General features: G+C 43.3%; 12 protein-coding genes across 12 annotated transcripts; 5 read left to right on the top strand and 7 right to left on the bottom strand.

The window, feature by feature from the left end:
• Nucleotides 1-133: 133 nt before the first annotated feature.
• K450DRAFT_243108 (uncharacterized protein) lies at nt 134-1865 on the bottom strand. The gene has a single exon (XM_051589368.1). The coding sequence runs from the start codon at nt 1807-1809 to the stop codon at nt 508-510; it is 1302 nt and encodes a 433-aa protein (XP_051444175.1). The 5' UTR covers nt 1810-1865; the 3' UTR covers nt 134-507.
• Nucleotides 1866-2041: 176 nt separating this feature from the next.
• K450DRAFT_243103 (uncharacterized protein) lies at nt 2042-5044 on the bottom strand. The gene is made up of 7 exons (XM_051589367.1): nt 4601-5044; nt 4356-4536; nt 4091-4254; nt 3821-3996; nt 3523-3736; nt 3355-3444; nt 2042-3286 (listed from the first exon to the last, which is right to left on the bottom strand). Exons 1-7 carry the CDS (start codon nt 5007-5009, stop codon nt 2217-2219), a joined length of 2304 nt encoding a protein of 767 aa, XP_051444174.1. The 5' UTR covers nt 5010-5044; the 3' UTR covers nt 2042-2216.
• An 82-nt stretch (nt 5045-5126) lies between these two features.
• Nucleotides 5127-6966, bottom strand: K450DRAFT_243091 (uncharacterized protein). The gene is made up of 7 exons (XM_051589366.1): nt 6627-6966; nt 6422-6537; nt 5998-6331; nt 5788-5915; nt 5605-5690; nt 5431-5503; nt 5127-5345 (listed from the first exon to the last, which is right to left on the bottom strand). The coding sequence occupies exons 1-7, from the start codon at nt 6688-6690 to the stop codon at nt 5271-5273; spliced, it is 876 nt and encodes a 291-aa protein (XP_051444173.1). The 5' UTR covers nt 6691-6966; the 3' UTR covers nt 5127-5270.
• Nucleotides 6967-7300: 334 nt separating this feature from the next.
• On the top strand, nt 7301-10137 carry K450DRAFT_243084 (uncharacterized protein). The gene is made up of 6 exons (XM_051589365.1): nt 7301-7502; nt 7561-7698; nt 7788-7828; nt 7901-7989; nt 8068-10042; nt 10105-10137. The coding sequence occupies exons 1-5, from the start codon at nt 7438-7440 to the stop codon at nt 9919-9921; spliced, it is 2187 nt and encodes a 728-aa protein (XP_051444172.1). The 5' UTR covers nt 7301-7437; the 3' UTR covers nt 9922-10042; nt 10105-10137.
• Nucleotides 10138-11061: 924 nt separating this feature from the next.
• Nucleotides 11062-12408, top strand: K450DRAFT_243079 (uncharacterized protein). Its single transcript, XM_051589364.1, has 4 exons — nt 11062-11480; nt 11550-11750; nt 11812-12220; nt 12300-12408. Exons 1-3 carry the CDS (start codon nt 11204-11206, stop codon nt 12024-12026), a joined length of 693 nt encoding a protein of 230 aa, XP_051444171.1. The 5' UTR covers nt 11062-11203; the 3' UTR covers nt 12027-12220; nt 12300-12408.
• K450DRAFT_243078 (uncharacterized protein) lies at nt 12145-13320 on the top strand. The gene has a single exon (XM_051589363.1). It carries the CDS (start codon nt 12264-12266, stop codon nt 13155-13157), a length of 894 nt encoding a protein of 297 aa, XP_051444170.1. The 5' UTR covers nt 12145-12263; the 3' UTR covers nt 13158-13320.
• On the bottom strand, nt 13321-14724 carry K450DRAFT_243076 (uncharacterized protein). The gene is made up of 2 exons (XM_051589362.1): nt 14615-14724; nt 13321-14542 (listed from the first exon to the last, which is right to left on the bottom strand). The coding sequence occupies exons 1-2, from the start codon at nt 14694-14696 to the stop codon at nt 13485-13487; spliced, it is 1140 nt and encodes a 379-aa protein (XP_051444169.1). The 5' UTR covers nt 14697-14724; the 3' UTR covers nt 13321-13484.
• Nucleotides 14725-15181: 457 nt separating this feature from the next.
• K450DRAFT_243072 (uncharacterized protein) lies at nt 15182-16394 on the bottom strand. The gene is made up of 3 exons (XM_051589361.1): nt 16238-16394; nt 15649-15814; nt 15182-15579 (listed from the first exon to the last, which is right to left on the bottom strand). The coding sequence occupies exons 1-3, from the start codon at nt 16239-16241 to the stop codon at nt 15312-15314; spliced, it is 438 nt and encodes a 145-aa protein (XP_051444168.1). The 5' UTR covers nt 16242-16394; the 3' UTR covers nt 15182-15311.
• A 599-nt stretch (nt 16395-16993) lies between these two features.
• Nucleotides 16994-18020, bottom strand: K450DRAFT_243069 (uncharacterized protein). Its single transcript, XM_051589360.1, has 3 exons — nt 17628-18020; nt 17319-17565; nt 16994-17253 (listed from the first exon to the last, which is right to left on the bottom strand). Exons 1-3 carry the CDS (start codon nt 17973-17975, stop codon nt 17084-17086), a joined length of 765 nt encoding a protein of 254 aa, XP_051444167.1. The 5' UTR covers nt 17976-18020; the 3' UTR covers nt 16994-17083.
• Nucleotides 18021-18064: 44 nt separating this feature from the next.
• On the top strand, nt 18065-21161 carry K450DRAFT_243065 (uncharacterized protein). The gene is made up of 9 exons (XM_051589359.1): nt 18065-18268; nt 18331-18357; nt 18466-18809; nt 18881-18975; nt 19045-19242; nt 19307-19400; nt 19465-19557; nt 19623-20654; nt 20729-21161. The coding sequence occupies exons 1-9, from the start codon at nt 18107-18109 to the stop codon at nt 20928-20930; spliced, it is 2247 nt and encodes a 748-aa protein (XP_051444166.1). The 5' UTR covers nt 18065-18106; the 3' UTR covers nt 20931-21161.
• Nucleotides 21130-26027, bottom strand: K450DRAFT_243058 (uncharacterized protein). The gene is made up of 9 exons (XM_051589358.1): nt 24329-26027; nt 23589-24251; nt 23362-23516; nt 23027-23296; nt 22676-22945; nt 22414-22593; nt 21705-22338; nt 21320-21609; nt 21130-21259 (listed from the first exon to the last, which is right to left on the bottom strand). The coding sequence occupies exons 1-9, from the start codon at nt 25953-25955 to the stop codon at nt 21209-21211; spliced, it is 4140 nt and encodes a 1379-aa protein (XP_051444165.1). The 5' UTR covers nt 25956-26027; the 3' UTR covers nt 21130-21208.
• A 28-nt stretch (nt 26028-26055) lies between these two features.
• Nucleotides 26056-27496, top strand: K450DRAFT_281017 (uncharacterized protein). The gene is made up of 4 exons (XM_051593384.1): nt 26056-26299; nt 26364-27010; nt 27097-27132; nt 27197-27496. Exons 1-4 carry the CDS (start codon nt 26077-26079, stop codon nt 27308-27310), a joined length of 1020 nt encoding a protein of 339 aa, XP_051444164.1. The 5' UTR covers nt 26056-26076; the 3' UTR covers nt 27311-27496.
• Nucleotides 27497-27518: the final 22 nt, after the last annotated feature.

Below are 27518 nucleotides of genomic sequence, written 5' to 3'. Positions count from 1 at the left end.
TTCGGAGCACAAGCTGTATGACAGAAACTTCCTTCGTGTCGTGATGACTATGAAATTATTAACATGGAGCGTGCTTATTCAGCACTCTCTTTCGACTGCGCGACAAATACCGCCCCTTCAGGACGTTTCATCAGGGAGCTCTCAGGATACAAAGGCAGTCTACGACCGGCTGCAAGAGGATGAGATGAAAGGATAGGGCTATCGTCCGGTGAATGAAGAAAATTTTATGGAATGGCAAAGTCGCCGCCATTGGCACTGTGTATCTTGGAAGCCAGTCAGACTCAACAAAACGCATTTTTCACATCACTAAAATCGCGAAATTACGCGGTATCACCAATACCTCCATTAACCCTCAACATTACCCATTATTTGGAATGCATTCATATATTTTGGTATCATCTACAGTTTGGTGACAATCGAATTAAAACAAATAAGTGTTGAAATAGGATGGATCGAATGAAAAATTAGCAGTATAGATTGACTGACATAGCGATAGAGATTTGATATCTACGCTTTGCCAGACTTGATTTTAATTTGCTGCTGAATGAGATGGGTCAAGGCTTCCACAACATTGTTATTGTTTACGGACGCTCCGTCACCGCTGCGCTTTCGGAAACGTTCAACAAATGCTACAGCCAGCTGTCTAGGATCATCGTTCGCTCGAATGGTAATTGGCATCGTTTCTCCTTTCTCTAGTTCAATATTCAAAGTGAAAAGTATAGCTGCAGGCACAGCAGCAGGGTTGGCCCACTTCGAATGAGCTGAACTGATTTCCTTTGTGCTAGTGGTTGGTTTTGGAGCAGGAGCTGGTGTAAAGGATGTTGGTTGCCTTGGCTTAGAAGGCTGGACTGGCTCCTGCTTTGTTTTTAGTTTTGGAGGTGCTGAATTAGGTTTGTTTAAGGGAATTGCTGGCTTAGGGGTGTGCCTGGTTTCTGGCGGAACGCTTTTTGATTTGGCCGCAACATCACGCCCTGTTGATACAGATCTTGCTGAAGAACGGGCATCTTCAGCAGCTTGAGCAGCTGAAGCAGCTCTTGCTATCTCCAGTTTCCTCATGCTCTCGCCGAGACCTTTGATCTGCATACCAAACTTACTTGCTGACTGTGGTGCTGGCGCAGGCGTAAAGGCAGGCTTTTGAGTTTGAGCGACAGGAGTTCGAGATGGTTTCCCGCTTTGTGCTTCGTTTTGCTGCTGTGGTTGTCGTGCGTGTACCGACGACATCGAAGAAGACTGTTCCCAGAAGGGCGTTGTGACTAGCGAAGCACCAGCAGCCCAAGTTGACTGAACCTGTACATCCTCCACTTTTGAAGGTGGTCTTTTCTTTGCGGCGGCCATTTCAACCGCACGAGCTCGTTCTGCAGCAAGTGCAAGGGCAGCTTGACGAGCCTTTTTTGCAGCCTTCTTTCCCGCTTCAGGGGCCGAAATGACATGAGGAGGTTTGCTTCCAGAAACAGATCGAATGCTGACCTTAGGTGTCGCTTTCGTATGGACTGGTACAGGTTTCGCTTGAGTTTTCTTGGGTGCAGCTTTACCCAATCTCTGATTCACAATGTAGGACTCGTCCACAGGTTTGAAATTTTTTCCTTGACGATGTAGGTTTCCAGCGCCCACACCATCTGCTCGTAACTTTGCGTTGGGATCTGCAATTTGATGCCAACCGTTAACGTCGCCAGATCCGTCATTTTCTTCAACAGATCCAGGTTCTTGCTCGGACGACGGGGCACCCCAAGCTGCGGTAATGGGAGCGTTCCATTCTTCGTCTTCTTCATCAGTATAGAAGTCATCATCATCAGAGATGTGCTTGTCCATCTTTGACTTTTCTTTGTGTGGACTGTCGATAGGACAACTTTGGTATGAAAAGCAGGGTCAACTTCCGAAAATTCGATTTTATGGAAAAAGAATCTTGTAGAAAAAAATTCTTCTTTGTTCTGTTCCTTAGACAGTTGAAATCCAATCAACAGAGGGATATGAGCCCGAGGTGGTTGTAGCTACATCAACCCATGAAAGCTTCAGTAGTATCACCGTTGGTGTGCGATTGAATTGGTTCACTCTTTTTTATTTTGCATGACCCCCCCCCTCCCGCATTTGTACATATTTCAATCGAACACATCAACGTGACAGAAGGAAATTGGATGAATGAATGTATATGTATTTCTTAATACAATCAAAAAAAACTATAATACAATGTATAGATAAAGAGGATGCCAGCAGGTCATTTAAACACCTCCACCACTACGTTCAAGACTAATTTTACCGCCCTTCTCATTAGTCAAATGTCGACGGATTTCAATATCCTTGACCTGACTCATGATTTCCAAGAACTCGCTGAATTCTACTGAGGAGTTACTGGTATTGTCCAAAGCCTTGATGGCGGCATCAAGAACATCCTGCTTGACTGGAACACCTAGTCGAGAAAAGACTTTGGGAAGATCTTCGGCCTTCAAATGACCGTCCTTGTCATGATCCAATTCGCTGAAAACAGATTGGAACTCCTTGAGCTCATCAGGAAGGAAGCGAGCTCTAGAGAAGATGGCATCATGTGACTTGGCATTCTCAATGGGAGCACCGGCGGGGTGATGGTCCTTGGTCACTGGGTAGACGATTTGAGAGCTGGAGCTGGGCAAACCCATGGTGGTCAAGAATTCAACGGCATCATCGAACTCCTTCTTTTGACGTTCCTTGCTCCACTTCAATTCATCAGACATAATTTCGATAACACGAGGCAAAGATTCCAAAGCGGCTTGAGCATTCAAGAAAGCGATACGAGTACGGCGGGCAATGACATCAACAACAGTGCTGGCGTATTCACGGCGAACAGCATAGCGAACTTCGGCTTCAATGTATGGGTATTGTGGGCTGAGACGCTTACCAAACACTGGCCAGCGTTGGTGGGTAGCATCAGCCATGGTTCCAACAGCCCAAGCACGGTCACCGTAGCTGTTAGCCAAATGCTGAGCAACTTCAGTCTCCATACCAAAGTGTTGAATGAGCTTAATGAACATAGTATTGGAATAGGCGTGCGAACCTATCAATCGAATGACTTCAGTTCTGCACTCAGGATGAGTAGGCTTAAGGTTGAATTCCTGGATAGCACGATCAACTGTTTCCTGGGCCATAGCACGGTAGGTGGTCCACTTTCCACCAGCAATAGTAAGGAGTTTGTTCTCACTGACGTGGATCATGTGGTTTCGGACCAATGCCTCCGTCTTGGTAGCATTGGGATCACGGACTAGTGGACGAATACCAGACCAAGCGGCCAAGACATCTCCGCGACGGACCTTGACATCTGAATCATCATTCGTGTTAACCAAAACATCATGAAAGCAAAATCAGTAGATGGCCAAGAAAACTTACCAGGGCTGAGATAATGTTCAACTTCATTCAAAATCCATTGAATCTCTTCTTCTTTAGGAAGGGGATTGTGGGTCACTTCAGTGGGAGAGTCTAAATAAGGCAAGGATGTCCATCGTGAGTAGGAATTCTATGATGATATTCAAAGTATCGCTCCATTTGAAAACATACCAGTGGTACCAGCAATGGTATTTCCTTGCCAAGGAAGGAAGAAAATGACACGACCATCGGAGGTAGCAGGGTCCAACAATCCCATGTTTCCAGGACTGTAGTAGTTGGGAAGGATGATATGGACACCAGCGGATGGAGCAACAATTTCTGAGTTTTCCTTATCGTCCATCTTGCGTAGGCCATCTGTGAATGGACCAGTTGCGTTGATGACACCCTGGTTGGTTGCAATAAAAAAAATCACATTAACATGGATAAATTCAATTTCGGGTTTGAAAAACAGATTATGACGTTAAATTACCTTGGCTTTCACGGTCCACTCATCACCAGTAAAGACGTCACAAAGCACAGCACCATTGACGTTGCCATTCTCATCCTTTGTCAAGCTCTTCACTTCGCAGTGATTTGCCATGGTAGCACCATGATTGACAGCCGTCAGTGCGAGTGCAACATTCATTCTGGCGTCATTATGTTGACCTACCAAAAAGGGAAGTTACTGAGGATTAGCCAGACTGGCTTTGAAAATACAAGGGCCAATTGCTTGTGAAAAATTCAAGAGCGAATGTCTTACCGTCATAATACACTAGAGCTCCAACCAATTCATCCTTCTTCAGCATAGGGAACGCTTCCAAGGCCTTGGATCGAGTCAACACATAACTGCTTTCAAGAGCTTCTCTACCCGCAAACCAGTCATACATCTTACAGCCGATCCAATAGTAAGGCACTTGCCACCACCTGCAAAACAATGGGAATTTGTTTAGTGTCAGCGGAAAGAGAAATGGACCGCCAATGAACATCCGCATTAAAAAAAGAAAGAACGAGTCATAGATACGTACTTGTAGACTGGCAACATAATGGGAAGTTGGTGAGAAAGATATGGTGCGATATCCAAGAAGATCTTACGCTCGTGAAGAGCTTCGACCACCAACTTGTACTGCTCATAATCCAACTCTTGGATAGCCTTTTGAAGATATCTAACACCACCGTGAACAAGCTTGGTTGATCTAGATGAGGTACCTGAACATACCGTGTAAATTAATATAGGAAGGGCAGGGGTTTAGCTATGAATGACCACACTTACCAGAAGCAAAATCATCTCTCTCAACAAGTGCGACGTTCAGACCACGGGTAGTAGCATCCAGAGCAACACCGGCACCCGTAGCGCCGCCACCCACAATCAGAAGATCAAATTCTTCATGTTCCTTGGCTTTCTGACCGTCTTTATCCAATCCCTTGAGCTTATTCAACATTTCCTGGCGAGAAGGAGGAGCCCAGAAGTCGTGAGGCTTGATGTCAGTTTCGACCACACCTGCATGTGCTTGAAGTGACTCAGCATGGGCAACTGGAAGGCCGTTCAAGGTTGCCATGTACTGTGCATGTCTTTGGCGAGTACGTTGGGACTCTGCGTAGAATAAATAAGCACCTCCAACACCGGTTGCAGAAGCAGCGGTTGCCAGAAGCTTTTGGGAACGAGACAGGCGTCTCCACATGATATTGAAGAAGTAAAAGTGAAAGAGAAGAAGAGAAAGGAGGATAGGAAAGAATAACTGAAAATTTATCCCGGCTCAATGAGCGCTGCCTGCTCCGTCTGAGTTCGCTTATTGGGAGGAGTAAAAAAAAAAAAAAAGTCCATGCCGCTTTAACCGCACTTAGTATTTTTGGAACATTTTCTTTTTCAGGTTTTCTCCACTGTGCTTTTTTTTTATTGTGTGAAGAAAAAAATCATTCATGTACATTAAACATCCCGTCTATTAAACAGTTTGGCCGCTAATGAAGAACCACTTGTCGATGGAAGAATCAATGGGAGCAGGAGCGAGGTTGGATGCCTGTTGGATAAACGAAGTCAATATGACAATCAAGCTTAGATAAATGTCACGTGGCTGCGGTTGAAAAATATGAAAAGACGCTTACAGCAGGGAGATTCTTGATGACGGCATCATCAGGCGAGACCTTGAAAGCAGAGCCTTCGACAGTCACATTGACACTAAAGTTCAGAAAATAAACAAAGTTGATTGTCAGCCAATATAATCTCCATCACATCAATCAGTCATCTAAGCCAATGATAATAAAGAATTGAATACATACGCGCTAATCGAGTTCTTGTCGCTGGTGCCGTTGATCAAACCCTTCCAAGCCTCGTGAGTCTCATGGATAATATCAGTGGCATATTTCTAATAGAGGTTGGGGGAAAAGGTCAATAAAAAAGTTACGTTCCTATTTTCCGTCATATTAAGTTTTTATTCCGTCTCTTCCACTCATATATATTACCTTGTTCTTGGCTTCGCCGCTGAAGGCGAAAACGTTTTCAGGCTTGCCATCAGGAATCTTGTAGATGCGGAACCATTCATTAGTGGCGCGAACTAAACCAGGCAAGTGCTTCTCAACATCCTCAATGTCTATACAAAGGAACGCGTCTTAGTATCTAAACCCCTCAAAGCCGAAAAGATTACATATCCGGGAAAGCTTAAAAGTATTTACCGTTGAGCTTGGGAGCGAGCGGGTCATTGACATCAATGACAATGATCTTCCAGTCAGTCTCGCCTTCATCGAGCAAAGCCATGATACCGAGAACCTTGACTTGCTTGATCTGGCCAGGGTAAGCAACTTGCTCACCAATTTCGCAGACATCAATGGGATCGTTATCACCGCGAGCCTTGGTTTCAGGGTTGACCTGGTTGGGATCTTCCCAAGTTTGGGGAAGAGCACCATAGTTCCAGATGTAACCCTTGTGGGGGAAGCAGTTGCGAACATAACGGAGCTTGCCCTTCTTGATATCTTGCTTAACTGGGTTCAGAACATCTTCCTTGGAGATCTATTTCCAAAATAAACACAAATTTTTTTGGCCATTAAGATCAAGTATTTTTTGGCACCACCATGCATGTCCAAAAATATAGAAACTTACCTCAAGCTTAGCGTTGGTCCAACGAGGGATCTCAACAACCATGTTGAAGATGGTCTTCTCAGCATTGGCGAAAAGAGGAATATCGTGGAAAGGTGAAATGGGAACACCGTTCTTTTCTATAGATGGTGACAAAAAGTTGAATAAAGAAAAAAAAAAAGAAAACTGACAGATCTCTCAACCAGATTTGTAGTGATCTATAACTTACCGAAGAAGATGCGGTAATCCAGAGTGTTGGCCGCACCAACAACACGAGTCTTAATGTCAGACATTCTTACAGATGGTTGATGAAGGATAGAGGAAGAAAAAAAGTCAGTCCCAGCAGGGGCAGGGAGTTTGCAATGCTGGGGGGAGGCTGACGTGATGCTTCATCTGGAAGCTGATTGCCAGGCTTAGTTCGGACATTGAATATTTTATTAGCCAGCGATGACAGGATGCTGCTGCTGCTTTTTAATCCTACGATGACTTCGAATATCGTATCGTACCATCATCATGAAGCACCTCTGCTTAATTTTTTGAAGAATAAGGATAGACCGAATATTCAATGGAAAAGATATATGAGCAAAAGACTGCCGCAATATCTGGAAATGTCTGCTCATGCATGAAAGTATACAAATTGAAGTGCTCAAGTTACCAGAATGCTAATGCTTCTCATGAATAAACAGTGTAATAGACAACTATTAAATCATCTGGTCAATGAATCTATGCAAATTATCGCATTCCTTCGAAAGCTTAATGGCAATTGAAAACCATCTACGAAAGTGCTTCCATGATATAAACCAAAAGCCGATGGGAATAGTATCATAAAGGATTTTCATCTTGGCTGTTTGTGGTATTATGCAATAAAATACGACCTGCAACTAACGATAAAAAGAAAGCAGAGGCACTGTATCATTTATTGTGAAGATTGAGTTTATCACTATCTATCAAATCGCTTATAAAATTAAATAAACAGTATATGATCCAATCTACTGAACCCTGTTAGTCGTTTGTTCACAATTCAAAGTAACAGACGCACAATGAAATGGTCAATTGTATGGGCAATGCTGCCCACATGGTCAACCATTGTCATGGCCTGTGGCATGTAAGCAACTGCACTTTGGCCCTTCTCCTATTGCAAAGTATTAACCAACAGCCGAAAGCTCCGTTCATAACGAGGTCACTCACCGTGCAAACGACTTGTTAGAAAATAACCCAGGCAGCAACATGACAGCAAAGTATATTCGATATATGCTTGATTCTCCATCATATGTGCAAGCTGGGTCATTTTTCCCTGACTGGTATGAAAGCAATAGGTTTCAAATTGTGGCATATAGTTTGCTATGAGTTAAATTAGGACTGACCATTTGCTTTTCTTCGCCCGGTTTAGGGGCTATCAATGTCTGGGATACTCAAAGTTCTCCGAGGATGGTGAGTTATGAGTTCTTCATTTGGATGCCACATTAATATTTTTCATTTTTCAATTTCTAACTGTTACTTCAGCGCACTGGCCACCATTTGTGAGAGCTGCCATTGAATACATCCACAATGAATACCCTGAACCGTGGGCAGACCGACAAGAAGAAGCAACGGTAAGCATCTTCGAATTTTATCAATGTTCATCTTTTTATTATCCATTGTACTATATTTATGAGTGTTCAAAACCTTAGGGCCTTATCGCATTTCTTTTTGCCATCATCTCACACGATATCGCCGATGTCTTCTGGCATGGCTTAGGTGGATTTCAAGACGGCTTTATACATGCAATGTCTGCCCAGAATTTCCATGGAAATACCCCGAAAGCTCATGTAGCCGCTGATGCCGGTGCTGAGTTCACATTAAGACACTCAGCTGAACTCAAGTACTTCAATGCTACCTGGACAGTTCCTGTGCGGGACTTGGCAAATATTTATAGTCAAATGTATAAACATACCAACCTACCCACTCCTTCAGAAGAGGATCTTCGTTACTGCATGCAGGTCGGCTACACTGCATTCAAGGCAGACCTCAAGCTTGGCAAATACCTGTTTCCTTACTACGGACAACAAAGCCCTTTCCTGATTGAGAATCTAGACCACTACTACCGTGGTGGAATTCAAGACATGACGGCCAGAGTGGTCCGCTGTTGGAGAGAAGTTGCAAGCCATTTTAGTGGGAACTACTATTCTGGATCTGGAACTATGTGCTCGTCACATTGGGATACAGTAGAAAGATCTCCACTGAGCTCACATTCCACTTCATCCAGCGCTACTCACAAAGAAAAGGTCCAACTTCTTCAGAGCTCTGGATACCGTGTTTTGGATGATTGGGATGACAAAAATGGATTTTTGTCACTATCACTGGCCACTATCCCGGATGAAGGTTCTAAACAACAGCATGTATTAAATGTCAATCTTCCCACTTTTGACGATAGCAATTTCCTGGATACATGCGAAACATTTAGCTCAGATGTGATGCTTACTTCAAATCAAACATCTGGAGGACTCGCTTACGACATTGTACTTGGTGACTTCAATGATGATCAATACCCAGACGTGGCAGTTTCAGCTCCTTACTACTCGGCTCAACAACTTCATAGTGGAGCTGTCATGGTGGTGGATGGGCGAAAGGAAAACCTTCAACTTGACAATAACGACATCTTCTCATCCTCCAGTATTCAGCTGAACAACCATGTTGCTAATTCTCGATTCGGATGGACCATGGTTGTCCTCGATTTCAATCACGATGGAATCGACGATTTAGCCGTTGCGAGCCCATTTGGAGAACCTGGAGAAGGCTTTATTAATATTTATTATGGAAAAGCCGGTGTAGGACTATCGGCAAAACCAGATGTCATCGTATTTCTACCACAAAGAAAGAATAACTATGGATTTGGATCTCGTCTGTATGCTATCGATATTAATGGAGATGGTAAAAAGGATCTGGTTGTCGGATGCCCCTATTGCGGCCGGCAGCAAAATTTACAAACAGGTGCCGTGTATGCGTTTTACAGCAACAGGTCCCATCCACCCACTCTGTCAGTACCAGATATGGTTTTGCCATCTCCAATGATACAACGCTACGAACACTTTGGGAGAGCAGTATCGCTGATCGGAAATGGAGATCGCCGTCTTTTGATTGTTGGAGCATTTGGCTACTCTCTTGCGGAAGCTCAGAGAGTTGGAAGGGTATACGCCTTTGATCTGAATAACTTGCCCAAGCCACGTTTACAATGGACTATGACAGGCGACAGCGAGTTTCAGCAAATGGGAAGCGGTATTGTTGCGGATAATGTGCATTTGGTTATTGCCAGCATGTCCGAAACGTCCAGCCAGTTCGGAAGAAACAAAAAGTGGCAATGTGGTAGCGTTCGCGTGTATGATGCAAGTCTTTTACTACAGCAGTATGGCCAAATCAATCCTGGAGCAGCTTTGATTACTAGAGCAGTCGGCAGCGAAATGGCAGCGCATTTTGGCTACTCGCTGGCACTTGATCAGAATATTTTGTGGGTTGGTGAACCTTTCGCAAATCAAGGTGAGTTATAACGAGATGCATACACTAGACTATGAATAGTGTGCTGAGTTATTTCCTACAGAACAAGGCAGAATTTATCGATGGGACTTGGAGTCCCAGCAATCAACTTGCGTATTTAGCAATGACCCAAGAGTAAGTGAACTCATGCTGGCTTGAAATAGAAAAATAATATACTAAATATTTTTGTAAAACAGGCTCGCTTTGGTCATCGCATTGTTGTCAATAATGGTGCTAACGTAGGTGAAATCAAGAAAGTAGTGGCTTCAGAATATTATTCTGCTGAATCAGGGTATGCATATCTCTTTTTTCTGTGGGATATTTACTCAATGTAAAATATTCATGTAAATTGCCTTTTCCAAGAATTACCGGTTCCATACACATCCAATGGAAAGCATGAGGTTGAATGGTTGAATCATATAGGACTTATATTAGATGTATTAGCATAGAACCGCTATAAAGATGCACTTTTTATACTATACAGAAAGGAACATTGATGCTCCAGTTGCCACAGTGATGTATCTACAACACGTTGATAATTATAGTCAAAAAAAACACGTAATAAATCTTTAAGAAATGAATTCGACTGACTAGCTTTTGACTTCCTCAGTATCAAATGACACATTATGAAATATTCCATAAAATCGGGTAATTTACATGCGCTTATTACTGTCTTTACCATCCGAGATCCCCACTGTCAATTTGCCAACACAGCATAGCGAAGAGTTGCCAGCAACCTCCGCTCTCTCTGAAAGTCACTTTCAATCTCAAAACGCTAAGTGGTGCCGGAATTCGAATGTGACTGGTATGAAAAATTTTTCTGCCGCAAATTGAAAAACTATATAAAGCCACAGTTTGCTTGAATATTTTGTTTCTTCATTACCTCTGCCTTGCGCGCAAAAAATAACCCTCTCGCCTTTTACTAGAAGGTTCAGTGTACGCGAGGAACTAAAGGAGGTTAATCCCAATTTTTTGTCAACCCTTATGTCTTACGACAAAGGTTTTCTTTAAAACAAACTGAATATAAAAAAATAATACTCAAACAACACGACGTGTTTTGCCCATGAGAAAAATGTGCGAGCCTTCTGCGGGCCCCCTACGTAACAATTACTTGAAACACCTCTTTGCTTGTGCTTGGAGGACATCATACCTTTGTATGGATGACTTCATAGTAATGCAAGAAATCCATCATTTCATTGTATGAATGACTTCATGGACGGCGTCGTCGTTCATGCAAAAGACGTGTATATAAGATAAAACGATGTTTTTTCTTTGAACGTTTCATACTATTTACACATGGCTTCTTCTGCTCCTGGTGACCCACTTTCTATATCCTCTAAGGGTATTGACACTCTCTCTGCTGCTACCCAGCCGTTTGGACCTTTGAAGAAAATATGTGAGCATGTGTGTGGATTCCACATGTACGCTCATGATATGACTCGTCAAGTTCATGCCCACCACTTCTGTTCTCATGTAAACGAGGACTTCCGTCAATGTGTCATATATGACTCTCCAAACCCAGATGCTCGCCTGATAGGAATTGAGTATATTATCTCTGAAAAACTATTTGATCGTAGGTTATCAAAATCCACAGCCGACATTTAAAATGATTTAGTCAGCCGGTACTAATGATACTTTCAAGAACTCGATGATGAGGAAAAAAAATATTGGCACTCTCATGATTATGAAGTACGTGGAGGAAGCCTGGCGTTGCCTATGCCAAAATTGATGCCTGAACTAGGTGCTGCAGCGGCTGAACGCCAAGCGCTTTTGTCGTTACAGAAGACATATGGAAAAACGTGGCACACATGGCAAGTGGATCGCTTCGATTCTTTGCCTTATGGTACGTTAGTTTCTTAAGATGGACTGCCGGCTACATCATCTAATGTTTAGTTATATGGTAGGTCCTGCACAGCTGATGATGGCATTCACCAAGGATGGCCAGCTTGACCATGAAATGGCCAAAAGAAGAGAAGAAGACGAAGGTATCAACATATCTACAAAGCAGCAAGAGCGTTCAGACTTCCCTGACTACACTCCTCGCCAAGGTGCTGATCACTGGCAGTCTGGACAAGCTTTACAAGCAACCATGCAAAAAGTTGATACTAAGATGAAGTGATTATCTCGTGTTATGAACGCGTCTTAATTCTTAAACGCAAGTTGATTCAATGAAATAAAGGGAAGGATGAGAGAAATATCATATTTTTGAATTAGGAGCTAGTGAGTCGTACGGAGCATCTGACTCACTCGGCCTCCGGCCCAACCGGTACAGCTGCCACAACCCTGTGGTGGGACCACATATAAAGAGAACTGGTCCGCTTTTTTACTGCTAATAAGCTACGAACACTTTCATTCAATGGGTTACTTACACTATTTATTGATCAAACTTAAGTTTCAGCTCATTCGTGGAATTAGCGAGCTGGTCCAACTGATCCTGATTCGAGCTCGTCTTCCAGGTCCGCAACTGAAGCAAGCGATCCCCGGTTCAGCACCTTATTATGCCTCCTTTTTCTTTCCACCATCATACGAAACCAACAGCGGACAAAGATATCCGGTTTATATACACATTCATGGAGGCGGATTCATAGGAGGATGGACCTGCGAAGATCGCCAATTCTGCCACTACATTGCTCAGAACGTAAACTGCGTCGTTATTTCAATTGCCTACCGGTTTGCTCCCGAATACCCATATCCCACTGGACTACATGACTGCCAAGCTGCTGTCAAATGGATTCTGCAAGAGTATCAGCCTACTAAGGTGGCCATCGGAGGACTTAGCGCAGGAGGCACACTTGCATTGGGTATGGTTCAACTGTTCCAAAACACATTCAGTTCAGTCATAGCCGCTTACTCTGTATACGACTTCTCGCGAGGCTCTCATCACTTGTTCAAAGAGCAGAACCCACTCATACGGAACATGTTTCACGAAGCTTACCTTCTGAATACTAAGGATACCGATGAAGAGTTGCGGAACCCCTTACTATCAGTTCGATATATCCCTGCTGCTCTATTACCAGAATCAGTAGTTATCATTGCCGCCGAGAACGAACCTAATATCAAAGATATGGAGCTCTTTGGTAGACGAGTAACACAACAGCGACCTTTAGCTATCTATAAGCTCTATCCCGGTGCCATGCACGGATTCATGAACATCCCTGACTTTGTTCTTCCCAAGAAATTAAAGGATCAGAAATGGGATGCTTTCAACCTCATCACCAATGAACTGAAGCGGGTGTTCGTAAGCTCATAACGTTATGTAAATTATTTTTTTACTTTTGTATACATCAAAAGGGTACAGTTATCCTTACACTGTGGAACATAGTCATATGAAGTCTTCCAGACTGCACTCAAACGATAGCTGGCAGGTATTGCCGACTTCGTGGTTTTTTACGCAAACCCATGTGAAAACTTCTTCCTCGTTTTACCGAAATCATAACATACTTAAATAATATCTTTGATAACTTTGTTTATTCATAATAAAGCCGAAAAAATGAAATTTCTCTTCATGAATATGTGGGAGGTTGTATGATACATTTATAACAAAAAGTTTCGATTATCTATATACAGTACAAGACGATCATTGAAGGACTTTCTTGAGCTCTTCTTTCTGAGACGAAGTCAGAGTGACAGGGAATTTAACTTCATATTTGATGATCAGATCGCCTTTCTTTCCAGTTTTTGAATTTGGCATTCCTTCGTTGGAGACACGAGATTCTTGTCCTGGTTGTATGACATTGGAGGTATTATTGATTTTGAGAGTGCGACCATCCAAAGTTTTGATCTGTTTGACAAAGCCAGTCAGAGCCTCGACCAATGTCAATTGTACGGCCATGGTCAAGTTATCGCCTTCACGCTTGAATATAGGGTGGGGCTTTTCTTCAACGATGAATTCAATGTCTTGAGTTTCTCCATTGTCGAGTTCATCGCCTTCGCCGGGAAACCGGATTTTGGTTCCAGCTTTCCAGCCAGCTTTAACGTTGATGGTCAATATTTTGTCGGTGGTGACAGCACGTCCAGTTGCGCCGTCTCTGATTTTGCGAGTAACTTTAAGACGTTTGGTGGTTCCAGTGTATAAATCCTCCAATGAGATTGGGAGAGGTCGCTTGATGGCCGGCGGTTTTTCTCTTGGTTGAGCAGATTGGAAGCCACTGCCTCTAGGTCGACCGCCTCCTCCAAAGTTAGAGAAGCCGCCGAATCCACCGCCCGGCATACCACCTGGCATACCGCCTCCCATATCATCTTCAGCGTGCATACCACCCATACCAGGCATGCCACCGCCCATACCTCCGCCTCCGAAAGAGGCAAAGAAGTGCTTGAAGATATCGTCGGCGTCGGATGGGGCGTACCCACCAGCACCACGAGGACCTCCTGAAGTGAAAGTAAATGTATGTCCACCAGGGCCACCGGCTCCTCCAGGGAATCCACCGAAGCCTCCAGCTCCAGGGAAGCCTCCAGCGCCGCCAGCACCACCAGAACTTGGAGGTGGTCCACCTTTGAGGCCTTCTTCGCCGAACTGATCATAGACAGCACGCTTGTCTTTATCGCTGAGTACTTCAAAGGCTTCGCCGACCTCTTGGAACTTTTGCTTGGCAGCTTCCATGTTATCTTTGTTTCGATCTGGATGCCATTTCAATGCTAAAGAATGATAAAAGTGTTAGACTTTTGGCAAGAACTACGATTGGCAGAAGCGATTTAGTATGGGCTTACCTTGCTTTCGATATGCTTTTTTGATTGTATCATCGTCTGCGTCTTTGGACACACCTAGTATTTTATAGTAGTCTTTTCCCATATTATATACAAAACACTGAGAGAAGAAGGAAAAACAGAAAAGAAATGTGAGCTCGGTGAAAGCACGTTTGACTCAAATATATGCAAATAAATGACGACAATCGAATGCACGAGAAGCGTCCAGAAAAACTCCGACGTTTTTATGAACCAATTAAACGACTAAATTGAAGCTATTAAGCACAATGAGTACTTTGGGACCAGTTCGTTGCGAGCATTTCATTGATAGCTATATTAGTTCTGCTATATCTAATCTGAGTCATCAGAAAGAGGATCGCGGTAACTACAAAGAATACGGGTGATGGTACGTTAGATCGGTATGTATGTTGTGAATCCAGGCATCAAACTTTTGGTAGTCGTTAAGACACTTTCTACCATGCAAGGCTTATAACACAGTACACCATCCTATACTCTATCTCATTGAAATAATCGCATATTTGGTCACAACCGCCTTGTAAGATCCACTATATGCTCGTTTCAGTTTCTGAAAGCGTGACAATAGTGGCAGTAGGATACCCAAAACCACTTCCAATTTATACATTGCATCTGTAATTCACAGAGCCCAGATTGGTAGTTTTATTGTTGATAAAGGCAATAAACAAAGAAAGAAGCGAGATACTTAAGATCTGGGCTTCTCCTTCTTTTCCTTGTACAAAGCAAGGAGAGAGACGCCGGAAACCTTGACGATCTTGAAGCGGACACCAGGAATATCACCAATAGCACGGCCCTTACGACCGAAACCAGCGATCAAGACTTCGTCGTTTTCGTCGACGTAGTTAAGACAACCGTCATTGGGGACGAAAGCGGTAACCTTCTTGCCGTTCTTGATAAGTTGAACACGGACACACTTACGAATGGCAGAGTTAGGTTGCTTGGCTTCGACACCACTGTAAATGAACATTAGTATTCTGACGGATCCTATTGTGTATTCTCAAAGGCATTTCGCTATAACGTACATCTTTTCAAGGACGATACCCTTGGCGTGGGATGAACCACCGAAGGGGGATGACTTGAAAGCTGTTCCAAGAAGACGCTTCTTGAATTGCTTGTCAGCCCAACGGTTCTCGCGACGGTGGGTGCGCAACTTGCGTGCGGCGTTAAGACCACTAGGCTTTCCCTTACCTATGGTGAAAGAAGAAAAGATTGGATCAGTATATGTTATTCAATGTGAAAGGTAAAATGCATTTGCGGTGAAGTTGACATCTTTGAAAATCTCGAAAGTTTCAAAATGTCAAGTGCTGCGGGACATATGAAGGCAATGCGCCGATGTAGAGTGCATGACGGGTCGAATGATTCGAATTAACGGCACGTCGATGGTGGATACGTGTTCAGAGATGTCGGATGGATCATGGATGGCGTTAGAAGTGGCAATATCGCTTGAATACGCTGCATACTGGTTTATGGATGTATTTTTTCATCCATCACCCATCCATCAGCCAAAAATCTTCATCCGTTTGAAAAAATGATATATCGCGTCTGTTGTATCATTCATCGGGTCGTAGGTGTCATCCTATTAAATATTAAATAGCACATTTGATAGCATACCCATAATGGAGAATTGAAAATCAAAAGAGGAAGACTATCAATTGTCGCCCAGACACTTCATAAAGTAAGCGGTTCGTGAAGTGAGCCACCTGAAACAGCCAATCAAAATTCAGCTAGAAGAAAGTTGCTTCGGGGAGTTGGGTTTCAACAACTACGCTAAAAATAATTACATCTGCATTTTCATTGAATACTATTGTCAACGAATATTGTAAAATATAAGGAAACTAGCCAGCCATTATATTCAAGCATGAGAAAGGAATCAATGGAACGCGTTCAATACTTTCCGCTGTCGAAATGCCGTAGAACGCTTTCAAATACGGCTTGGCGACTCCGACACCGTCTGCATGTCGGCGTTTTTGTCATCTTTGACGACGCAGAGTGTATTGATCTGCAATCACTTTGAAAACAGATTTGATACAGACAGCACATACAGGTTGGTACCATGTGGGGGTCGAAAGAACTCGTTCAAGAATGTGTGGGCATATAAAATTATTCGCCATATCTTGGGAAAAACAAGTATGGCCATCAGTAACTTACTTGATACGTTATGGACAGACACTGCTGAAACTCCTCTTTATCAAAAATGTAGTGTATAGCTTGGGTATAAGTATGCTGCAAATGTCAGAAGCAACCAAAACTCTAAAAAGATTATGTATAACAATGCGTGGCAGTGCTACATCGCACCATCAACAATGCAACGTACTCCCAGATGCCTTGTACAAAAGCTACTTTGCCATTGATATTCATTCTATAAGCCTCATGTAACCCAAGAGCTTGGCTTATTTATTCCTACAGACCCTTTTTTAAATATATGGTATATACAATTAAATGTACTAAGGTTGTCCCCTAGCTGCGTTTTTTATGCACTTGGGCAGTATGATCATTGGCGGCATCCTCGATGTGTGCATAAAACTTCGGCGCAACGACGAAACTACCAAGTCCTATCACTAGCAATAGAGAAATGGCAAGTTTGTAGGCTTGATTCGGTATGAATCCCATGTGCAATTGCTCTAGTGCTGAGGTACAAATTTCAGTTTGCAAACGAACTTGATCCCATTATGATGGTTATTTTGCTACTTACCGATATTATATTTGACCGGACGAAACTCTACACCTTCGACAATCGAAATGCCTGTATAATTACCTTCCACTAGAAGAAACATCCAAATCTCGCTATCCAAATCATCGGGATTGTTGTTTGTTTCAGTGTCAGTGTCGATGAAATCCTTAAACCCATCCGCATTGCTGCTGCCGTACTTGAGAGGATCGCTCAGTATATTATACAGCTGTGTGTGGTTCAATAGTTCGAGCGAAAAATCGGTTGGAGACTGTAGATGGTATTAATATTGAGCAATGCACCGCGTCTATGAAGTTTTCGGAGTGACTTTACCGTTGCTGGGTAAGATATTCTGGCTTCATAACCTCCGCCTTCTATGAGACCTCGGACTCTGTACCATCGTTGAAACGGAATCTCGCTCTGAAATTCGTAATGAGGGTTTTCGGGATTGATAGGATTCGGCCCTTCATCTAAAGATGATTGTGGTCGTATACTGTCCGCCAAAGTGGTGAAAGGGGCGCGTAATATCGGCCAACCGTTACGTTCTGCCCAAGCGTCTATGTGGGTAACGGTGGTGGGATCATTCGTACTCAATGGACTTTCGGTGGTGTGAAATATTATCTTCTCGGTATTAGCAGATACCAAGGCAAGAAATGCCGATATTGCAAGTAGGCATTTCATCAATGTATAAGATCCGTGGTGACAAAATCGCCGCCTAGGTCGAAAAGTCAAACTCAAAAATTGTTAAATGAGAAATTTGACCGCAGAACCCACGTTCCCTCCCCCTTCGCTGACTGACAGCTTACTCTACCATGTCTTCTCGAGCATTACGAAAATTACAAAAGGATCAGGGCTTAGCTCATTTAGCAGAAACTCTTTCGAGTCGCTCAGACGAACACGACGTCAATGAAGAAAGCGATGTCGAGACTGAGACTGCTACCTCATCTAAACCTGCCAAAAACCTCTTTGATCTGGTAAGCTGCAATGACCGCCTGTCTTCTTTTTCTATTATTTTAACGCCGGTTCATCGAAACAGCTGGACGAAGGAAACGACGAAGAAGATGCTGAAAACGAGCAGGAGGAAGACGAACCTATTCAGGTATGTCAAAGGCATAGGAACAATGAAGTTCCATCCATGTTCGAGAACTACATTGACAATATACTACTTTAGCCCGTAGCTGCTTCTCCAAGCAAGAAGAAGAACAAGAAGAAGAAAGGGAAAAAATTACAGAAAGTGCAGAACGTTGATAGCCAACCTTCCTCACCAGCGGCGACGTCTAAGAAATCAGATGTAGGCGAGATGACTTTGGAAGAGTTGGATCAGCTGTTACAAAATGAAACCAAAGGATATGCTGGTACAGGGCTTGCACAATCTGCAGTTAGCACAAATGCTGCTGCTGAATTAAGACAGTCGTTATCTGTCGAGACCAAGTACTTGGATGCTGATGCTGAAATGAAACGCATGTTCGGTTCTAAAGTCGTTAATAAGGAGATGCGAGAGAGATCGCATGGAAGGTATGAGGCAAATTCAACTCTCCACTAGCGTGGGTAGTGTAAGTGTACTTAAAAAGTTTGGTTGGTTCCAGAGTGCTGAAGAAAACCCGACTTGCTACACCCAAGGTGGATTGGAGCCCATATTCCCAGCAAGGATTGAGTATGAAAATCATAGATAGTAAAGCTGGTAGGTGGCTCATCACTTGTGAGAAGTAATAACAGCATGACTGTTGAATAATTTTCACCTTTGCTACAGGCATTACCGAGTTTTGCTATGTTCAGTCCGAGTCATACCAGGATGCGCAATTAGAGTTCTTAGAGTGTGTAGAGAGCCATGACCCCAACAACATTGTATTACTGAATCGATACTATCCTTACCATATCGACTGCCTGGTGCAAATTTCAGAAATTGCAAAACATGGTGGAGACTGGACAGTGGCAGGAGAATGCATCGGTATGAAACTCATAGTATGTGTATCTGATCTATTACATCTTCTAATTTATTTATTTTTGTTTAGAAAAAGCACTTTACGCCTGTGAACGCGCGTTCCATCCTAACTTCAACATTTCATCCGGTTGTGTTCGACTGTCTTATAAATATGAAGAGAACAGGTCAGTGTACATTTTGTGATTTTGTTTCACAATTTTATGATGACTAAGTGGATTTCGATTACAGGTCGTTCTTTTTAGCCATCCATCGTCATATCCAATTTCTGTCCCGTCGCGGGTGCTGGAGGACTGCGTTTGAGTTCAACAAGCTTTTGCTCAGGTATGAAAAAAAGTTTCATGACAATGGAGTTTTTGTTTGCCTTCGTTTTAACGTGCAAAATCTAGTTTGGATCCTGTTGCTGATCCTTTATGCGCCAATTTGTCCATTGATTTCTACGCACTGAAATGTAACGAGCATGAATACTTTTTAAAATTGATGGCCGCTTTGAGAGACAGCAATTCAGGAGTATCAGAACCAACACTTCCAAACTTTGCCTTCTCTCAAGCCTACTCAATGTTCAAGCTAGAAAACAAGAAAAAGAAGTCAGATGAAGACGCCAATTTGACGAGTGAAAGCTCTCGGTGCCTACAGAAAGCTATCTTGACATATCCCATGATTGTACTTGGTTTAGCCGAAAAATGTGGTCAAACTGATTCTATCATTGCCACTCACCCCCTCATGAGCTTGACCGAGACATCAAGTCCATATCTGAACCTGCTTATTCAGCTTTTCGTTCAACGCAACTTCACTCTCTGGAAAGAACCCGAGGTCATTGCATGGCTTTTTGAAAACACTCATACGGCACTTGCCCGCTTTGATGCTCATGCCACAAAAGCAGACGAAGAGGTGCAGGCTGGATTAGATGTACGAACGAAAGCAGCCGTGTTTTTCCCGGCCGACGTTGACAAGGATCCTCACCACGGAATTCCTCTTAACGTAAGCCGTCATATTCTCATTTCCGACATTGAGCGACTACTCGCTTTTATACCAGACGAGGTAAAGCAACGCAGTCACCATATGCATGATCCACTACCACCACTTGATTCCATCTCGCCTTATAATGACGTGGACACTGCAGAAGGCAGAGAGAGAAATCGTACTAGACGTGTCCTTCAACCTGGTGCTCGAGGAAACCTGGTCAATATGCTCAACAATCTTCTCGGAGGAGCTGGCGGTCGTCGCCTGGGCCAAGAAGCTAATCAACGCTTGAGAGAAATGATAGGCATGCTTGAGCAACAGCAAATGCCTGAAATCGTGCAAGACCGGTTCCCTGGTGCGTTCCCAGATGATGACGAAGGAATTGCCACCCCAGTAGAAGGCTTTGAGCATATCGAAGATGCTGGCGTAGAAAACGCAAATGCAGCAGGAAACAATGGGTAAGACTCTATAGTTGGATTTTCTTGATACAATGTATCATACCAAGTACCTTATATTTTAACAATGAATCTAGTGGATTCAACCTCACAACCCTTAGGAATACTCTCAATAGATATTTGTATGCACAGGAGACGGGTGGAGATTTGGCGGATATGGAAGAAGCCTTGTCGGATGACGATATCGCTTTACAAATGGCTCTCCAAGAAACATTCGAGAATGGCGAACAATCACAGGAGGATAGCCAAAGCGGTCAGGGAAGCAGCAGTGGGCAATAATACAGGTCCATTGTAAAACATTACATGCATTCAAAAGTATTTCAAACCATTTATAATGCTCACACTGTCAAACAAAAAATTGATGCTTAAATACTATGAGTTAGAGACCACTGAATGTTTGCCTGCTTATGCAGGTCAACAAGCTCTGATGAATGTAATGTACAGTTCTGACTCATTAGGTAGCCCAACCAGATCAAAATAAATGTTTTATCAAATTTTCATACAATGACAGTACGTGAAAGCAGATCATTGAGGTTTATTGTAAACAGCGAGTGGTTCTATGATTCTTCTCTGTCTTTGGTAAAAGTTTCAACTAGTTCCTTAAGTTCCTGTTGAGAGTGGTTAGTGCCATTGGAAGTCAACGGATCTCCCAGTTGTTTCAAACTTACCTGTAATAATGGCTCTTTACTCCACAGCATTCTGTTCTCATGAACAAGGCTAAGCATCTCAGCTCTGAGGTGGCAGATCTCATCCAATGGCCAGCTTTGCGTCTGTACGGCTACCGAGTCCAACAAAGCTTTGATGGCCACATGGTCAATCTGAAATTCCTGCGGTTCGGAGGACTGCACGAGGTTCTCCAAGTCATTCTCACTATGATCCTCCATAATAGGGTCGACAGTAAGTGATTTCGCTTCAGTGGCAATATGATTAGTCTCAACGATTGTAGTAGGCTTCGTCTCTATGGACGTAATAGGAGTATACGATTAAATGGAAATTGCAAGGTCAGTATATGTGTTTTATGCAGACAGCCACCAAGAAGATGAAATAATTTACCACTTGGAGTCTCTTCCTGCGTTATCACTTTCTCGCTGTTTTCTTCTAAAACTAGGACAGGTCCAGCAGCATCCCCTTGAGCGTTGTCAGTGGTAGCAGTGTCAACTCCATTTTCAATGATAGCTGTGAATGGATTATTTTCAGCGTCTATAACGATGGCTGGCTTTACGAGAGATGAGGTGATTTCTGGCTGTGACGCGGGTGTTGATTCTTTGGTGTTAGCAACTTGAGGAGCAGAGTCTTCTATAGAAGCCGCTTGAATATGACTATTCAATACAGGCGCGTATTGAGTATCAGTGTTTTCCTCAGTATCAGATGCAGGAAGCGTATCTGTAGCATTCAAGCTATTCTGGAACCCGCTGTCATAACTCTCGCGAAGTTTGCTGATATAATCAAGGTATTCGTGATCTATGCTTTCTTCAACAACGTTTTCGTTCTCAGCAGTCTTCTTCTCCATGCCTCTTGTCTTCACACCCCTTTCTGAAGCAGTCCGTGTAAAGTACTTGTGATTCACAGCTTTTCTCTCTTCATCCTTGACCAGTTTTCTTCTCTTTGCTGTCGCTGAGAGTTCTGCTATAAGCTCAGGGTTCAAACTATGGACAAATGACTCCACATCATCAACAAGAGCATAAGCCTATGTAGAGAGAGAGAGATCATCAATTCATCATACCAACCATACGAATCAAATATGTACTGTACAAGAACTTACGCGAATGGTGACATCCTCGTTAACGCCATGATAGAATTCGGTATTGTACCGAATGATGTGTATATCTCGTAGGAAATCTGCCACGGAGAAGTACTTTCCTTCGTTAATCTTGTTCATTATCTTATTCAAGTCCATGGGATGTCTAATTAAGGTGTAGTATTCCGGATACTCTTCATTATCCTATTGATACGATGTCAGTTACATATGAAGGAAACAGCTGCCAATAAGCAGAATGTGCTATATCATAAATGAACAAACTTACCACAGGATAGGCAAAATACTTGAACCGTTTGTTTTTGAGCAAGTCTTCAACGACGCACCGCAACTCGCGACGAAATTCTCGGAGGACGTGTACGTCGTGGCTTTTCAGTTTCTGCTTTTCGGATTCGCTTAACTGCCGTGGAGGAAGGGGAGGGGCTCTTCGTAGTACTTGCTGTGCGGTTTCTGATTCAGCTTTTCGACGACGCTTGTATTCTTCTGGGGTTTTCATTGCTTGCAATAGTATAAAGTTGAAGAATTCCGCAACTTCATCCTAGATTTTTTTTTTTTGGGGGGGGGGTAAATTAGGCTCATAATACTGCATTTGACCACCACTGTTAAAAAATATGCATACCTTGGAAGCGTTGCCTAGAAGCCAGCGTCCAAGCATACAATGGCGAAATAATTGTTGTACTTCCGAGGGGAGATCTTCATATAGAACGTCACTTGTGGCAAGCAATAAGATAGGATCATAAGGATGGATGTCGTTCAGAAGGTTGATGAAAGTGTTTCGAACCATATCAGAGACAGCATGCCACCATATGTGAATATTGGGAACATATATGACGCTAGGTCGATGGCGTTTTACTTCAGTAAACAACTGTACACAGATAGCCTCTGGCGACTGTGGACGAGGTAAGTAAGAGATATAGTCTGAAGCCATAAAGGAGGTATAGTGTTTCAACTTACTCTAACAGAATCACCCATCAATATAGCCAAATCAAATGACTGAACATGGTGTCCTTCTAAAGCGTCAAGAAGAGCAGCAGCGACGTGCTTTTGACCAAAGCCCTTCATGCCGTTGATAAGTAATCGGGGTTTGTACGTTCGCATTTCACTTGAGCCTATGGGATGAACGGTTAACTTCAGAGCGCTTTTACTGTACACTCATCCCTCAGGTAAACCCTCTTTCTTACCAGTCAAGGTGAAATGCTCATGTTGAACAGACAAACCCTTAGACTCGTCATCGATTGTATCTTCATCCAGCAAAGAATTATTGATCTTGGGAGGAATCGTTTTGAAGACAAACTCCTTCATCTTTTTGAACTGATCCCGCAACAGTATAGCATACGAATCAGGAAGAGGAGAAGCAACAGCATCGGCAGATCGAAAAGAAGATGGGACAAGCGATTTTGCACTGTCAAGAAAATCGTGTGGCTTCACATGCACTTCTTGCGGCGAAACCAAAAGTCGATCAGACGATTCGTAAATTTGTGGATACGTTCTACGTATGGAATTAAGAGCTGCTTCTGTACATAGTGCTTTTAGGTCGGCCCCACTGTAGCCTTTCGAAACTTGAGCTAGCCTCTTTTTGAAAGCAACTGGAACTGGAGGCTCCCATTCACGAGTAGCGATTTCTATGATGGTGCTTCGCGCTTCTTCATTAGGTAGCGGAAAGTAAAACTCGCGATCAAATCTTCCAGGTCGACGTAGAGCAGGATCGATTGCATCAATTCTATTGGTTGCTCCGAGAACAATGACTTGCCCACGTGAATCCAAACCGTCCATCAAGGCCAACAATGTTGATACTACAGATGTGTGTGTCTGCTCTGCCTTTGCGCTACGCACCGGCGCAAGACCTAAATGTACCGCCATCAATAAGACCGTTCTTCATTATGTGACATTCCCAAACACAGCGTCCAGCACATCTACTTACCATCAATTTCATCAAAAAATATAATACTTGGTTGCCATTTCTTTGCCTCTTCAAATAGCAGCTTCAATTCGCGTTCTGCTTCGCCAACCCATTTGCTAAGACAATCTGCACCTTTTCTCATGAAAAAAGCTACCTTCTGGGTCTGTGTCGAGCAGCTATTGGCGAGCGCTCTAGCCATTAGTGTTTTGCCTGTACCCGGTGGTCCGTATAGTAAGGCACCGCGGGGTGGTGTGATTTGAAAGTTCGCATACAGTTCAGGATACAGAAGAGGTAACAGTATCATTTCCTTCAAAGACTTGATGTGATGGTCTAATCCGCCAATAGACTCAAAATTGAACGATTGTCCTTCCAATTTGTCGCTAATTGAATTTTGATCTGTAAGAACGGCTGGTCCAAGAAGAGAGCTATCTCTTGAGCCCTTGAGTTCTAACAGGTTCAGTGGAAGTATCCTGGATCCACTTTCTCCACCACGAAGCTGCTTGACATTTCGCCGAATGCTTTCTTCATCACTTGAGCCTGAGCCTATGTGTCGGAACAAAGACGAAGCCCTATGAGATCGATGAGGGCGTACGTTTGAGGTTGGCTTGGGAGGTATGACGGGGGGCGGGGGAACGGCATAGAAATTAGGAGGGTGAGCTCGCTTTCGAAGGTGATAAGCCTTTTCCGATGGCAAATTTCGAAGCCCCCCATTTGCTTCGTTCGATATCCGCCAACGTGACACTCTGGTGGATCTCAAGGACGGTGAATACGACTTTGGGCTTGGACTAGCTCTTGCTTCAAAACCAGCTCGAACATGATTTTCGGAGTAGCTAACGTTCTTACGAGTTCGCAAAGAATATTGGGCATTCGGAGCTCTTTCCTCGTCTACAGATGGACTTCCAGTATCCAAAAATGAATCTTGCATCCTTGATTGCGTGCGCGTTGAGTGTTTTGTTGGTCGAACATCGTCGTCGTCATCTTCATCCTCTCCTTCGTCGTCTCCTTCGTCATCACGATTATCCTCCGCATGGTCAACTTCTTTAGACCTTGTTCTCATGTTGTACCTTGATGAAGAATTCAATTTTGCGTCATTGCTTTGAGATAACCGACGCACTTTTGTCCTCAAACTTTCGTAAGCGTCGTTTTCGTGATCTTCGTCGTCGTCGTCGTCGTCATCGCGTGCTTGGAGACTACGCTTGGAATAGCGCACAGGCTGAAAGCGTGAATTGGTTACTGAAGGTTGATTACGTGATGAGGATCGTATACTTTGCAAAGCGTTTGAATGCTGCTGTTGTTGAGCTTGGGCATACTTTGGAGGTCGTCCACGGCCACGCTTCGCAGGGAGCGAAGCCGTTGTCTTATGGTTTTCACCTTGACGAAATTGTCGTTTGATGTCATTATGGTCTTTAAGAGGATTATCAGCAGGTTCAGTATAATTGACGTGTTTTCTCTGTCGTAGAGTGCGTTCCCTTCTTCCCGCGGTATAGTGAGGTGATGCAGGAGATCTTGTGCCTGCACCGACTGAATCTAGCACTGATCCTTCCACTGTGCTGAGCTCATCAGGCTGCAATTCTCTATCCTGCAAAACCAGCGAATCTTCCTGCTGTGAGGAGTGATTGTTTGAACCTTCTGCTTCAGAATCGGCCATGAACTCTTCCTCAGGACAGAAGTGAATGCTGACAAGTCGGTGCTGTGAAGGCGAAATTTGGACTGCTTCCGAATTTTTCAGCTCTTTGGTTGCAAAGTCACAATGTCAACTCCACTTTGCAATGTCGCTACCAGAAGCAAGTCGCGAAAGTGTCATTCACTATGTACAGAGTAATCTTGACTCCATTACTTTCAAATCCCTCAAACGTGATGAAGAGGATACGCCGGATGACGTAAAAATCGCTGTGATGGATAAAACGCTTGTAGACGATCCTGGCCTGTTTTTGACTCGCTGGGGACGTTTCCTGCCACAAGAGGAGTTGAACCACTTTGAACCACTTCGAGGTAATGAATCCACCCGAACATTGATAATAGATTTTTTTTTTAACTAAGACTTTGCTTACGATAGCGGGAATCTACGAAGTCGATGTTAACTTGCGGTCGTTATTGAAAAATCAGCCAGGTAATATCGAGACGACGCAGCAAACGAATGCTCATGTTCGAAAACAAGTACAAAATCGCCGCTTTCAATATTTGAAGGATATACTGAAAGGATCAGAGTATTTCTCTGAGGAAGCCATGCAACTACGAGAACCTAATCTATACGAGTACTATATTGGCCAACATATACCACCTCATCTTCGCGATCGCCCTTACGGAGATGACGTCAATCTTGTTCAGCGTATCATGCATAATCTAGACCGTTCAATAATAGATGAGAAGCTTCGACAACAAAAAACCATCGAATCTGAACAAGAGGAAGAGGAGGAGGAAGAAGAAGAGGATGAAGAGGAGGAAGTTGACGAAAAGATGGACCAAGCGAACGACAGCATGGAAGCAGAGGAAATGAATAATGCAGATCCTGTCATTGCGCCGTTATCTACAAGTTTACGGGACAAGTCAGCCGAAGCACGGCGGAAGCTAGAAGAAAATGATTCTCATGAAATGGAACCTAAAGAATCTGTAACGCAGGCTGAGAGAGAACAGCATTTTCGAGATGGACAGAAGGAAGAGTTCGTGAGGATGATGGAAGAGCTCTTTCTAGAAGGAAAAGACGTAAGTTATACAGGAGCCACATAATTTAACCGTATAATGAAGCCAAAAAATCCCATTGGCATTAATTAACTCTCGTTCAAATCAAGCCGTCCTTTGATTACAAACAAGTCGACGAAAACGAGGTATTTGTCCACACGAATACGCTTCACTTCATTTGTCTTACAGCTAACGCGTTCAAACTCGTAGAAATATGACGATCTCGACCAGGAAGATATGGACATGCAAGACAAGTACTTTGACGAAGAGGATGAAGAGATTGAAGAGCCAAAATCAAAAGGGACAGGTGTTTATGACTATTAAATATATATCAACTCAACGCGACATTAGTGCAATGGCCATGCTCACCTATCCAACTCTGAAAAACAATCATACACCTTCATTTTTTTTATCATCATCTCACAAAGTAAATGTGATTGATTGCACGATATAATTATTTGGAACTTGAAGAAATTGTACAATATAATTTGAATTGGAAAGCTGATAATACTTGGTACATCCTGAGCTGATA

Source organism: Umbelopsis ramanniana, assembly GCF_025399195.1.
Source record: "Umbelopsis ramanniana AG unplaced genomic scaffold K450scaffold_31, whole genome shotgun sequence".
In the NCBI taxonomy this organism is placed as follows: Eukaryota; Fungi; Mucoromycota; class Umbelopsidomycetes; order Umbelopsidales; family Umbelopsidaceae; genus Umbelopsis; species Umbelopsis ramanniana.
This window is presented reverse-complemented; position numbering and strand designations above follow the sequence as displayed.